A 14,131-nucleotide genomic window follows, 5' to 3' on the forward strand; every position below is an offset into this window, starting at 1 on the left:
AACATTCTTTTCAGTGACACTGTCAGAGATGCGATGATTTAACAATGTGCTTATTATTGTGGCTGTACTTTGAAGTGATGGAAAAGTGCCCTTACTTGGATGTCAGGTCTCTTTCAAACGAAAGTTAAAAAATTAAATACGAGAAGTAACTTTAATTTAAAATGGCCGGCAAAAGGTAATCTGAATTCAGTTAGTCGCTGGGTTGGGTAGTTGGGTCCAAGTAGCTTGCCAAGTATAAAACACTGTGTACGTTTATCTTTTTGTGCCCAATTATGTACTATATAAAATTAAAATTTGTAGTCAAACGGCTATTAGAGGTGATTCATTATTCATATGAGGCTGTTTGGTCTACCTTTTTCACTCCAAGAACCGCCATCCATTTGGCAACCCACCGGCTTGGGTTTTATAAGCTTATTTTTGGACAAAATGGACTTCCAGTGCCACTTTTGGGAAAAAAAATACATCACGTTTGCTAGTAGGAAATGAGCCAGACCCATGGTTGATCCGACGTAGAAATGACCATCTTCAGCCTGACTGACTGTCCATTTACATTGTAAGAACTCATTCAATTTGTATTATATCGTTGTTGTTTTTTCGAAGTTAGCTGTGCAGAATTAAAACTCGATAAGACTAAACTAACGAGGATAAGAAGTTAACAAATTGGATGGTTAGCTCATTGATACAAAAGGTACGCAGCGTTTTTTTCGGTTTGTTAACGTTCTACGCTATCGCTACTCATCTGTCAATCACCGGCCTCCCCCGCTGTGATTGGCTACAGCTTGAAAACAATGTTTTATTATTGTTACCGCCCAGGTCGTGAAATGTTAATGTATCAAAGTTGAATATTTATATTTTTTGTTTGTGCATTGTTTTGTGTGTGTGTGTGTGTGTGTGTGTGTGTGTGTGTTCTTAAAAATTAAAGTTATGACGACGTCAATGGACTGTCGTAAACCGGATGTTACGTTGGCGAAAGAAAAGTGAAAGTAAGAGTTTTGCCTCCTTTCGGAAGCGTCGTCTTTCCTAGGTAGTACAGTATATTTATTGTTTTTTTTTCCTGACCTACAATTGGAATACTTGTCCAGAGGTGAGTTTTTCTCATGCATTTAATTTCAACATTACTGTTGACATTTTGGCGGAAAACTAGTGTTTGTGTTTGATTTTTGTCCTACCATACGACACCGTGTCGTAAAACAAAACATTTTAGGTTGAGTTGGAGGTTAAAGCTGTTGTATTATTATGCCCTGACACTGTATTGACACATAACTTGATTTTAAGTCACCGTCCCAGTTCAGTACCTGTACAGTGTTTTGTCACAATCAGCCGCCAGATGTCATCAAAAACAAGTCCATAAAAAACTAATTGTTCACTCCGGTAGCTGAGAAATCTAAACTACAGTACAGTAAATCATAAGAGGAATAAAACAAAATAGTCATACACGTGAAACAATACCAAAACTTAATCCTGCATACTGCCTGTCTAGCTGTCTGTGTCCACCTATCAATCGTTGTTGCCTTCAGTAATGATCTGAAATTGCAGTTCTCGCAGACTGATGCACAAACAAACTTGGGTGTTCCATTCAGGTCCAGTGTAAAAATCATACTTTTCCTGACACAATTGATTTACTAACTAAATACCTGAAGTTGCTTGTTGCCTTCAGGGGCAGTCTGCAAGCATCAATTTCTTCATTCAATTGATCTTCTGTTCTAAACTTTGCTGTGTCCTTAATGTACAGTCTAAAATTGTAACTTTGTTTTTCTCACTTATTTACGATAACAACTCTATCAACGTTGGATGTTGCCTTTAGGGATAATCTGAAATAATAAACGTCCCGCCACGATCTGTTTGGCTCTCTGAGGTGTTGCCTTCGGCGACAGTATGGCATCTCTGATTTTATTTTATTTTTTATTTTTTACAAAGTAATGGTTTGCTCACAAAATTATTTGCCTATTCGCCCGTCCATCCTTTTCAGTTGGATATTCAAGGGGCAGTCTGAAACCCCAACTTTCTTCCTACAACGAATCTTAACGAATATTAATCCATCTTTCTCTGATTTCACGTTCAGGTGTGAAACGTTGTAACTGGACTAAACCTTTAGATGGCGCTATAGTACTAAGAAAAGACCATGTCCTACTTAATCTAAAAGGAATGTGGTTCAAGGAAGTGTCTCTTGGCAGCCTCCTGTGATGTATCAACAACTCCAAAGTCGCATTTCTATGTGCTTTGAATGTTGGGTTTTTTTTTGCACCTTATCTGGTGCATACTAAGCAGTGTGATTGTGTAGATTGCTGCAACGGTACTGATAAACTCTTAAAATGAACCCTGGCTGTCAAAATTAAACAGCAAAAAAAGATGGTGGCCTCAGGAACCCTATTTTGTGTTTGTGATTTACCGGTCAACTTTGTCACGCAAACATTCCCTAATGCCGTTTAGGCGTGAAGGCTGCTGCTTAGCGAGGCCCGTATGCGTGTCACAATCCTGCCATGCAAATATTTGCCTCAGCACACAGTCATTTTTTGTGTGTTGAAAATAGGATTATAAAACCAAGTACGTGTGTTTGATTTGTTTGTATTTCTCGATTAAACACCTGTGATCCTGTGATCTCGCTTTTAGAAAAAAGTCCATTGTGAGCCTCTTTGGAATTGAGATTGAATGAATACACTTCAAAACAAAAGTGCATGACATTATCTAATGGCAGCCTTTGTGAAGACAAGGATCTGCTGTTTGTTTGTAATATTTTATTGCCTCCCCCCACCCTTTCTTCTTGGGCCAATGAGGTCAGTAATGCAGTGCAGACACTACAATTTTAGAATATACAATATATATGAAAAATACTTATGGAATATCATTTAAATACTTAAAACAAAAAGCTACATATAATGTACTTGTAAATAAGTAAATACAGACATATCACCAAATGTGTTTTTCAATGAATAAATAGGGTTTTCTAAGTTTCTATTGAAAAAAGTGTGTGTGTGTGTGTGTGTGTGTGTGGGAGGGGGGGGGGGGGGTTGCCTGCAGACCAAAAAAAAAAAAAACAGCTCAGTGGCAGATATGAGCCAATGACCCACAGTCGGATTTCCCAGCTGGAGGGAGCATTTCTTTGGAAATGGCTTTGGCGTTCTTGCTCTCGGGCGCCTCCCTCTGGACAATATAATTACTGTCTATCGCAAGTCATGTGACTTCTCCGAATTCGACTGCAGCCTGAACCTTGCAAGATGCTGACCACCCCCGCCCCCCGCCTCCCCAGCGACTGCGTTACGTTGCGCATTCCCGACCCACCAGTGAGAGAAGATAGATGATGGTTGTTTAATAATTTAGATGGGTCCTAAATTTACAGAGTCATGCTGAAAAAAAAAACATATTTGGCGTCTGTAAACTGGTTAGACAGGTTGCCGTCCTGTCTTCTTTATTTAAAAAGAAAATGTTTTTGTTGAGGCTGTTACCAGCTTGCTCGCTGCCACGCCTTGGGTTGATTGCCCAGCGAGACAAGGCAGGGAGAAAAAAAAAATCCCTTCGCCATCCTGTTTGAACTGCAAACAGGCTCTGACCTGGTTCACGGGGCCAGATATGACGGCCTAGTGAATATTTCTTCTTCTTATTTTGTACAGTATATTCAAGGTTTGTTTTTGGAATCTCAGTATCTATTATATAAAACCCCCCTTATAAATCTGCCATTTTGTTGTGATTTTCAGATGTGTAACGTGTGTAGATTATTTGAAAAAGTACGAGCACGAGATGGTGGCAAACATTTTTGACATCACGCAAGAGTGTGAGCAGATAGTGAATGACTGTTCAATTAAAGAGGCTTCAAGCTCTTCCTTGCCACTCCCAGTTGAAGTTGACTTTCCAACTAAACATAAAACAAAGACAATAAATTACACATCGTAAACCGCTATGAGTGAGCGAACGAGACGCACGGCTAGCGTCAACGTAGCCGTGCGTCGTCGTATTTTTGCAGCAGTGCAAAAATGTCCTTCAATTATAATGACCTCAAACTTTTATCTTCAGGAGTAGCCATTTCATAATCACTTTTATGAACATGACAACGCAACCTGGGAACCTGACCTACTTTATGTGTGTGTGTGTGTTTGTACTGTATTTACGACAGATTTGGGGGCGGGAAGTTAGCTCTCTACTTGAGTGCCATTCAACTCGTAAATATTGCTGTGTGGGAGTGTGTACCCGTGTTGTCAGCTGCATGAACACATAACTTCCTGCGATAACCGCAGTGCGACCCGCATACTCAGAAGATCGCATAGAGTCCAGCAATACAAAGCCGTCTTTCTTTTTTTGTCACTGTAATTGGATGGAGCATTCGTGAATCCCTCGATACTCGAGTATTCCCAAAGTTAGCAAGCCAGAAGCTGCTGGGACCTTCTCTTCATGTTTGTAAGCACTGAGGCAGCAGGCCATTTTTAGAGGTAACCCCCCCCCCACCCCCTCTCAGGAAGGAAGCGAATAACAGACCAAATCTGCAGTTGCTTTTTTTTTTTTTAATATATTTACAGTCAACCCTCTTTAATGGTCGGGCTGAAGGATCAAGCCCAGATGCGAATGGGAAAAATCAACAAAGAAATAAATGGCTGACTTTGACTGATCATCACATTTACACTTCTGAAGCGATAGCAGAGTTCCTTGCTGTACACATGTTTTTTTGGGGGGTGGAGAGGGTTTCGCAATAGTTTTTTGTGTTTTTATTAGTGGCGAACAATTTTGAAAATTAAACAAATTCACACCTCTCAAAGGCACATGACACAATGGATATAAAAAGTCGACACACCCCTGTTCAAATATTTGATATTTGTGAGATACTCGATAAAAATGTGACCATGACAAGCAACTTCAAAACATTTCCCATCATTAATGTGACCTATAACCTGCACAACTATGCGGTATATATTTTCGAGAGGGGAAGTAAAAATAAATGTCGTTGCACAAATGTGCACACCCACTTCTAACTGCGGCCGTGGCCATGTCCAGAATCAATGAATCCCATTCAGACTCCTGCTACGTTACACACAGACATGTATCGAGAGCATTTTATGCGGACGTTTGTTTGTTGTGCTTGTGTAGTTTTCATGACTCGCTATGTTCAAGATGATGTAACATTACACAAACCTACAGACTCACTTTACCCAACCGAGTAGTGGGCTGGCACGATGTTGTACTTCCTATCACCCGCCCCCACCACCCTCCCAAAGCCAGGCACCCCACCAGAAAGCGCTGTTCACTCCCTTCGCCGTTGTGTGTGTGTGTGTGTGTGTGTGTGTTTGTGTGTGTGTCTTCATTCCAGCATGGCTTTCTGGATAAGGGCAAATAAGGGTGGGGGTGAATTGCAGCCATCACACAACTGTGTGCGTGCTCATGCCTGCGTGTGCGTGTGGCCTCCCATATTTCTTGTCCCATGCAGCTGCTTAGGCCGTTCCGCGAAATCACCTGACTTTCTATCACTCCTCCCTCCCACACACACACACATAAAAAAGCATATTATTTCTGTCTCACACGCACACACACACACAGACACTTGCATGTAGCATGTTTGCCATGCAGGCAACCTTGTAGGCATATGACATCACACATTGAAAATGGCACCCTCTTGTTTGTCTTGGCAAGACCAGAATGCTTAGAAGACAGAGAATGGTTCCTGACGTTTTGAATTGATTTGTGTCCATTCTTGACACTGTCAATCTGAAATAATGTCATGTTTTCAAATAGAGGGATGCAACATGTTTTTTCTTTGTTTGTTTGTTTTTTTTTAATCCGATGAATCGACAAAATACCCAACAGATGAATCGATTATTCAAATAGTTGCGAGTTGCCCTATTATAAATGTAGTAAAAAGTGTTTTACGAGAATTCAGGATGAATTGATACCCCAAAAAAATAATGCAGTGCAATTTTCTGCTCTAAGAATTTAGTTCGAATTTTGTAAAAAAATAAATAAATTCCAGCAAAAAGTAGAGCTGTGTTTTCCGAAAAGATTTTAAGATCAGATGTACTCTAAATACATTTAAAATTGAAGTTGTTTTTTTTTTAAAGTTTGCATAAAAAGAAATGCAATCCTATTTGCTGTCTTCTGTGTAGAATTTTGTAAGGGATTCATACAACAAAAAAAATGCTTTGTCATTTACTGTTCTCACAAGAGTTTAGTACAAATTTGTACGCATTCGGACAATCCTCATGAGAATGTTGTCAAAATTCCGACAAAAAGTGAAGCAATGTCATTCATTGTTTCGTTTTTTTTTATCCTTTCAAAAAATAGAAAAGGTCACAGAATTTTAAAAAAAACTGCATATCAGATGATTTCGTGATTGTTGTGTTGTTGCAGACTCTCCAACATTTTTGAAGAGGGGCATCGATATTTTCCCATGAGAACTGTCTGGAGGGAAGCTTGCCGTCGCAACGCCTCACATGAGCTCTTGTGTCGCCGTGCCCTCTCCACAGCAGCTTTGCACATTTCCTGTAAAACAGCTGACCCTTCTCAGGGTGACACCCACGCAGCCTTACGAAAACACCCACGTAAATCTTGGCAGCAGCCGCGAGCGCTTCGCTGTTAAAGTTGCTGTTTCTGGAGCGTCACCATGAGACACCTGATCGCCTGCGGCTACTCTTCTCTGGCCTCCGTGAAGTTTTTGGGCGTGACCGCCCTCGAAACAGGATAGCCGTTGACGAGGTGACTCATGAAACTGCGCGAGAGTATGCCAGGATTCTCACCAGGACTTTTTTTTTTCCACTACACCCCATTCAAGTTCTGGCTTTCGGCAACCCTTATTTTGGCGCTGCACGATAGTCGTCAAACTGCTCTTGTGCCGCGCACGTCGCTCGTAAAGATAAATTAAGAAAATTGTTATGCCGGGCGAGGCGAAAATCTCGCGGAAGGATTTGGTTTGCTTCACAGTCACCCGTCGGAGCTTGCGGTCAAGTTAATGTGCAACCACTCACAAATGCTTTGCATCAATAAAGCTTCAGCTCGTCACGTAGCATCAAACGACTGCCATTTTTGTCCTTTTTTTTTTTTTTTTTGCATGATGTAACACACTTGTCTGTGGCTTTTATTTCCTACAAAGAAGACAAAACTGTTGCCACTTTTAAAGTAAAGCGGAGCCTTGAGATACGGGTGACCAGACTTAAAGAGTTTTTCAAGAAATGACATGAAACAGAGAACACACATCCCTTTGCCTGTAGTCCACTAGCTAAATGCTAATGCTAACACATGATGTAAAAATGTATTTATGGCCCTTTCATATATGAATGGCACATTTCTACAAGATACAGTACCCACGATCATATATACTTTATCCTCTGCAAAGAGCTGGAGGGGGGGCTAACAAGTTCAGGGGGTCTTAAGGTCTCAGAAAAAAAAATCTTCACATGTACAGTACGAAGCTCTTTTAGGCGACTTTATTTAAGCTCTGAGGTTGCCGGATAGAGAACGCTTCCTGTCGCGGGTGTCAGACAAAGTGCAGGCGGTGACCTCTCGTCGCCACATCCGTACTCATCTCCGATTGTATTCACTGAGCATTTGTTCCATTTGAACTTAACGAGTGTGGAGGATTGAGCACGTCGACGCTTGGATTCGTCTGCAAATGCAACAGAGCGCTTTCCGTGTCTCCTCGTCTGAAGTCCTTGAATCTAAAAATAAATAAATCGACACATTCGGTCGTTGAGCATATACCAGGAAATGCCAGGATGCTGATTTTGTCGAGTGGGGAAAAGGCGGAGCGGGGAACTGTGTTTGGGATGGAATTCAAATGTTTCACAATACTGTAGTGAAAAAAAAAAAGAAGAAGCTGACTGTCAATATTGTGCGTGTGGGAAGCACCAAAAACGTTGCTCTTCTTCTTCACTTCTTTATTTTTAGATGAGGCCACTGTAAGCGACAGTAATTACTCACTCAATTAGAGTGGGAACGGCTTTCACACTTCAGAACGCTATTGGATGAAAAATTGCAGGCAGGAAATTAAAAAAAAACAAACGATAAGATTCAGATTCGCCCATTCATCAAAAAATAAATGTTGTGGTTATTCACTTGTTAGAAGACAGTAATTGTTTGTTGCAAGCCCAGAAATAATATAAAAATATTATATAAGGTGAATGTTTAAAAAAAATTTCAAGGGTAGGTTAATAAATATTGGAGGACTAAAAAAACACACAAAAGAAAGTGATGTGGAAATATTAGACATAAATAGAGAACTGCTGGGCAAAGAATGGATCATATCAGTCAAAAAAACAAAAAAGTATATTTTAAAAAAATGCTGACTTGAGGGGGAAGCACGATGTGATCTTCACACTGTCCACAGGGAAAGCACCAAAAACAATTGCTCTTCTTCTTCACATGTTTAATTTTACACGAGGCGCGGCTCATCGTAGAAAACATGCAACGGAAGGAAAAAAAATGTTGAGAAGAAATACAAAATATTAGAAAGTGCACAAACACACGAGGCAAAAATACAAAAATAGCTCTTGATTACCTTTTGTAGTTTGGTCGGTTTGACACGACTGGATGAGGAAACGTCGAAACGTCCTATGTTCTAGAGACACGGTTGTCTGATTTTTTTTATCTTTGCCTTTATGTTATGAAAGTATTTTGTTTTCTCTCTTTTTTTTTAACGACAGGGAAACTCTCTAGATGGGCCCACAGCTATTCCAGGTGACGTGAGAAAAGAAGAGGAAGGTAAAGGTCAGCTGAGACACACAAAAAAAAAATTGTCATTGATTCACTGATTTTAAAACCTTTTCTTTTTTTAATTTTCATTTGCAATTGTTGTTGTTACGTATTTCAACTGGACAGCGTTCCCAATGCTAAGTTTCACGTTCCCCCCCCCCCCCCCACCCCCCGGACGGTGACATACCGCTCACGTAGGTCCATTTGCGTCCTTGTAGTTTCTAAAACATCATTTACGTTCCATGTATATTATCAATAAAGAACAAAACGAAACGTACTCTTCAAGTGTATTTGTTTTGTTTTTATTAGAAAAAAAACTGACAACAGACAACTATATACATGTACATTTACAACGGTTTGGAAACGCGTACGTTTGGGATTATTGAGCTAAAGTAAAATGCTTGGCTAGCACCGTCACAACAAAACAAATGTGATCTTATTCTCCATAATAACGGCCGCTGTACTGTATGTAAGATAAAGCGGGTGAAAACTGCTCCGAGGACAGACTGACCTGGCGACACTCTCAGAAATGGAGGCGGGGTTTAGACTTTTAGTCTACCGACGTCCCTTTATATCAAAGTTCCTTCAGACGTTGCCCGTGGAGAAATCGAGAGTTAGAATAGTTGAAGGTGGAAGCAGCATGAAGAATTAGAGAGCTTCGTGTGGCTAGAAGACGCAAAACCACATTTTGGTGCACCGGAGACACCAATACAATCCAACCAATACAATTTTTATTTTAATATAAAACAATTCCTGAGAGTGTGCTCCGGTTTGTTTATGAGTTGGCGAGGGTCAGGGCAGGGCGGGGAGGATTCACATCAACGACGAGAGGCCCATAAAGTCCAACGAGTGACCATTGTCCAGTCCCGAACAAAAGCTACCGAATCCGGGGACGTGAAGGTCGTTCCAGGGGTTGTCCGCCGGCATGTTGAAGTCTGAGCTCAGCGTGGTGTAATGAGGCGCCAGCGACAGTTCGTCCCCGTCGTCCGCTGTTCAAACAAGAGGGGGCGCACATTCACGACCTTGAAGGACACATTCATATTCATAACCACAAAAGTTCTAACTCAGAGATCCAGAGACCGAAATTTCCAAATAAATAGCAATTGAGGATGCCGGTTTCATTCATGACAGTGAACCGCGAAAATCTAGAGTAGGGAGTGATGCCTCCGCGTCAGTGTCTCGGTGTGAGCTGTGGCCGACAGCAGCTCCTTATGCGCTCGACCGTTTATCAACAAGTGTGTCCAAATCAATGGAAAAAAAAATTGGTAGCGAATCTCAGAATACGTGAAGCACAAACGAGGGCCATGAAGTTTTGGTTACCTGAAGACTCGCTCCACTGGCTCCCCGGACTGGTGCACGGGCTCAGGAGCGCGTTGATGTCACAACTGGCCTTGAAGGTCTGCGCGTCTCGCTCCAGTTGCTGGCAAATCTGAAAAAAAAAGCAACATCGGAGTTGAGCATTCTTGCGCCGTTTTGTCTGTGGCCGGACGGTTTTTGGACCGGCACGGCCGGTGGGGAAAAACATGCCCGCTCCTGTCTGCTGCTTACCTCTACTATGTCGTATTCAAACTCTGGAGGACAATCATCGGTTGTGGAGGGGCGAGGAGAGAGACAGAAGGTGAGATTAGCATACGCTTTCATTTTTTTTTAACGTTCTGCTCAAAGGTAGAACCAACATGGATAGTTAGAAAGGTGGAGGCACACGAGGAGAAGTCATAGCGACTTACCGGAGCTGCGCTCGGGTGAAACTTGGAATCTGTCTTCGAAGCTGCCGGACAAGTCGTTGCCCAGCCCAAAGATCGGGATATCCGAAAAGGACCCCGCCCTCCATGGCTCCGGGTCGTCCGTCCGACTCCTTGTTCGCTCGCCTTGCGAATCAATGCACACGGTGCTGTCCACCACGTTCTCCTGAGCGGATGCCATGTCTTCGTCCAGCCGAGATGAGTCAGGCGGCGACTGGCTATCGCTGTAGTCTGTGTCCTCTGCCGTCATCCTGACCTGCGGGAAGGAGTCTGCGGTGAGATCCGAGCTGCCGTGTTGTCGAAAGTCACGGCTAAAACTGCTGACACCCGATAACTCGGGGCCCTATTCTGGGTTCAAAATAGGCGAGTGTATGTTCCTGTGAAAGTCTCAACGGTACGATGACTTTCCGATGAGGGGTGTGTGTGTGTGGTAAATGTCCGGGTGTGGTAAGGAACAAGGTGGTTGACTTATGGTTCATTTGGTACCCGTATTTTTTTGGAACAGTATCAACGGTAGGAGGAATCAGAGGGGAGATCCTGATTGGCGTGTGGTGGCGAGGTCGTTGACTCATGGGAAATTTGGATCTTGGGTCTTAAAAAGTGCATCCAAATCAAGAGTAGGCCAAGTCTGCGGGGAATCATTTGAAGACTGGGTCAAAACTGTGTCTGGAAGGCAACGGGGTACGGGGGGGGGGGGGGGGTGTCACGGGGTCATGAGGAGACTGAGGTGGCATGTGGTAAATGTCCATGGTTAATATGGGCCAAAAGGATCCACCAAATAATCCTGGGACGTTCGAACCATTGTTTGTGCAAGGCTCATAAAATATGGCTGATAAAATCTTACCTGCTTTCTGGACTTTGCTTTGTCCCGTTTTACTGCAAGGGAACAACAAAAGAGGTTAGGAATTTATGCTGAGTTGGAAACGAGGTTGAGGTGGCGGCGTCACTCTGACCCACCTCTCTGTTTCTGCGGCAGCATCCGGAAGACTCGCATGGCCAACTGGCCCTTGTTGACGCTCTTGTCTTTCACTTCCTCGATGTCCGGCAACGAGTTCATGGCGCAACGGAAATTGGCCTTCCAGGTCTTGGGGTCGCAGGTGTCACCCTTCACGTATTTCCCTGCGAAAGGGTTTTCACCCCCCTTCTAGTCAGGCTTCAAATTCCACGGTGCCAGACGACATGTGGGCACAGGTCTCGGCTCACCTGTGTGGATGGCCCACTCCTTGAACAGGCACGCGTCCTTGTTCATGTCCCAGCCGTGGCGAGCTGCGTGCTTCCAAGGAATGGAGAACATGGTCTTCTCCTGGAATAGAACACATTTAATCATGCCTATTTTTCATTTATTGTTTCTGTTCATCAAGTTTTTTTTTTTCTGAGGATCACTGATCGTGTTTTGGTAAGGTCGCCTGATTTTGACGTCAGCAGCGTGGTTTCAGAATGCAGAGCGCCATCCATCCATCTGGTGGATGGTGGGACTTGTTGGTTGTCTCTAGTCCAGATTGCAATCTGCGTTTCACCTCGGGTGGAGATTTTTTTTGTTTGACTTTCCTAATGTCATCAGCATTAAAAACAGATAAAAAAAAACTGTTTACAACTCGAGCTTTAAGTTGATCAATAATAGGGTTGGGCTGATTTGGATTTTTTTTAGGCTGGTGTTGATTCTAATATTTGGGAGGATAAAATCCTGAGAACTGATTAACTAGCCGCTGAATTTAAAAAATATGTCATGATATTTACCTTACCTTAAAATATTCAACAATATAAATGCGAATTAGAGACAAAAGATTTGACTGTTTTACATTACTTAGTCTTTTTGTGTCTGATTAACTTTACGACAGATTTTTCTGTTTTTCCATTGTTGTAATCTCTTGATGTGTATCCAAATAATTTTACAGATTTTAAAATGGCTAATTTTTGCAAATACAATTTGATGCACAGCTGCCTTTGGGCTGTATTGGGCCCACTTTGAGCTCTTTGAAACCCATTAAAACTACACAAACTACACACTACCGAAAAAAAATAAACATTAAAAATGATACCCTTGATTGAATCACAAAAAAAATAAAAATAAAAAAATAGCTAATACTAACGTGACCGACATCTGAAATGTTTGCACGGGCTGAAGAGGAGAATAAGAAGAAGGCTCACCTTATCCAGCCAGGCCAGACCGGCGATGGTTTTGGACTCGATCATTTTCTCCAGCCATGGGCGCATCTTCATCCTGGACACCGGCATGTTGGGCCTGGAAAAAAAAACATCCAGGGAAATCATTTTAATTTGCATTTATATCATATAGGCTGTGCGAACTGGAGTAAAGCGGCGAGATCCCCCGCATCCCACACACACTTGTGGATTTATTGCCCATCGCTCGACATGGTGAGAGTGCACCGCGAGGTCATGGCCGCGACGTGCAGAGTGTATGACTTCTTTACAAAGCGGCAATTGAGACTTTGTTTTGTCTTAAACACATTCTCAACACTTCAAAGTCATGCAAAGCGCGAAAAGGTGCAAAAGAACAGTCTTGACATACATTTAAATAACTATTAAATTACAACCGAGTGTCCACTTACAAGGTCTTCTGTGATCACTGACGATGATGGAAAAACAGAAAATATAATCCCAAATTGTTTTTGTTTTTCCCCAGAAGTGTTTCTCCTGCACCTCCTTCTCCTGCTTCTTCTTCTTACCTTCTTCTTGTCTCAGACAAACAAAAGTGCCCTCCCGCAACAGCGAGTTTCTCTTTATAAAGCACAACCCAGGTTGGTAATCCCCGCCTGACTGCGCACTGCAAAAAGTGTCCTTACTCCGCTTCAAAAAAACTGGCACGTTACATCGTGTTTATTGCATAAACAGCATGTAAAAGTAAATTATCCAACTTTCCTCACAGGCGTTGTGTTATAAATCAGCGATTTGCCTCAAAGTGGTGGCACAGCGTGGAAAAAAGGCAAATTCGCACTTTTTACAGTGTCACACGCATGCGCAATAACGCCCTACTCAGGCAGCCGCTCCGCTTTTCTACGAAGTCACGTGATTGAAGAGAAGCGGAAGTTGACTTCGGGTCAGGCGTGCGTGCCTTTTGTTGGGATTTTGACCGCATTATAACTTTGAATTAGTAGTTGTTGATGCATTTTGTCAACATTATCTGGTTCAATTAAGACCCATGTGCGGCATTGTTATGTCATGTTGTCGCGTGCGAAAATAGGCCCGCTCGATTAGGTTTAAACGGATCCATAAATTGTTCCCCTTCATGAGATCAGATTATTCTGAGCGCATGGGGCTAATTTAATATATGTATATATTGATATAGAAAGGTTCAGCTCTATGAGCCCAAAGCAGGCGTCATTAAATGAAATGGATCAAAATGAATTGCATCTTCAAAAGTATGTTTTTATAATACTAGGTCTCGTCATCGGGTGTACATTGTGACATTCCAAAATATCTACTTGTTTTTTTAGACAGCATCAAAGCAGATTCCGCACTCAATGGCGTCATTAACGCCACTGTCATCATTCTTCTGTAAGCAAGTCTGGCGAGGAGAAGAAGCCGAGCGCTTTCGCCGAAATGGTGTAGTGATTATAGCGGCCGCTGGAGGGAGCCACTGAAGATGAAGAAGAAGTGGCTTGTGTGACGTGTCTGGGCGCGCGCACTTGTCCCGGGTCCTTTAGGGACTTCCCGGTGCTCCTACAGGCGTTGCTGTGGGTTTGGAGGAGTTCCATGTGTAGTTT

The 14,131-nt window shown here is 42.5% G+C and overlaps 1 protein-coding gene and 1 long non-coding RNA gene across 5 annotated transcripts; one reads left to right on the top strand and one right to left on the bottom strand.

Moving 5' to 3' along the window:
- Positions 1-957: 957 nt before the first annotated feature.
- On the top strand, positions 958-8,941 carry LOC147194043 (uncharacterized). Of its 2 annotated transcripts, XR_015103056.1 has the most exons (3): positions 958-1,084; positions 6,328-6,672; positions 8,616-8,941. It is a non-coding gene; the product is annotated as an uncharacterized LOC147194043 (long non-coding RNA). The 2 variants fall into 2 exon arrangements; XR_015103055.1 differs by lacking the exon at positions 8,616-8,941 and having other exon boundaries at positions 6,328-6,987.
- Positions 8,942-8,950: 9 nt separating this feature from the next.
- Positions 8,951-13,144, bottom strand: irf1b (interferon regulatory factor 1b). 3 transcript variants are annotated; one of them, XM_086130831.1, is made up of 9 exons: positions 12,977-13,143; positions 12,555-12,648; positions 11,610-11,709; positions 11,364-11,525; positions 11,251-11,282; positions 10,392-10,662; positions 10,213-10,235; positions 9,985-10,093; positions 8,951-9,653 (listed from the first exon to the last, which is right to left on the bottom strand). In XM_086130831.1, exons 2-9 carry the CDS (start codon positions 12,639-12,641, stop codon positions 9,478-9,480), a joined length of 960 nt encoding a protein of 319 aa, XP_085986957.1. In that variant the 5' UTR covers positions 12,642-12,648; positions 12,977-13,143; the 3' UTR covers positions 8,951-9,477. The 3 variants fall into 3 exon arrangements, with proteins under 3 accessions (XP_085986957.1, XP_085986958.1, XP_085986959.1); XM_086130832.1 differs by having other exon boundaries at positions 11,610-11,954; positions 12,977-13,126; XM_086130833.1 differs by having other exon boundaries at positions 9,505-9,686; positions 12,977-13,144.
- Between the last annotated feature and the right edge of the window lie 987 nt (positions 13,145-14,131).

Source organism: Hippocampus guttulatus, chromosome 15 (assembly GCF_054856545.1).
Source record: "Hippocampus guttulatus isolate MCC_2025c chromosome 15, RoL_Hgut_1.0, whole genome shotgun sequence".
Taxonomy (NCBI): Eukaryota; Metazoa; Chordata; class Actinopteri; order Syngnathiformes; family Syngnathidae; genus Hippocampus; species Hippocampus guttulatus.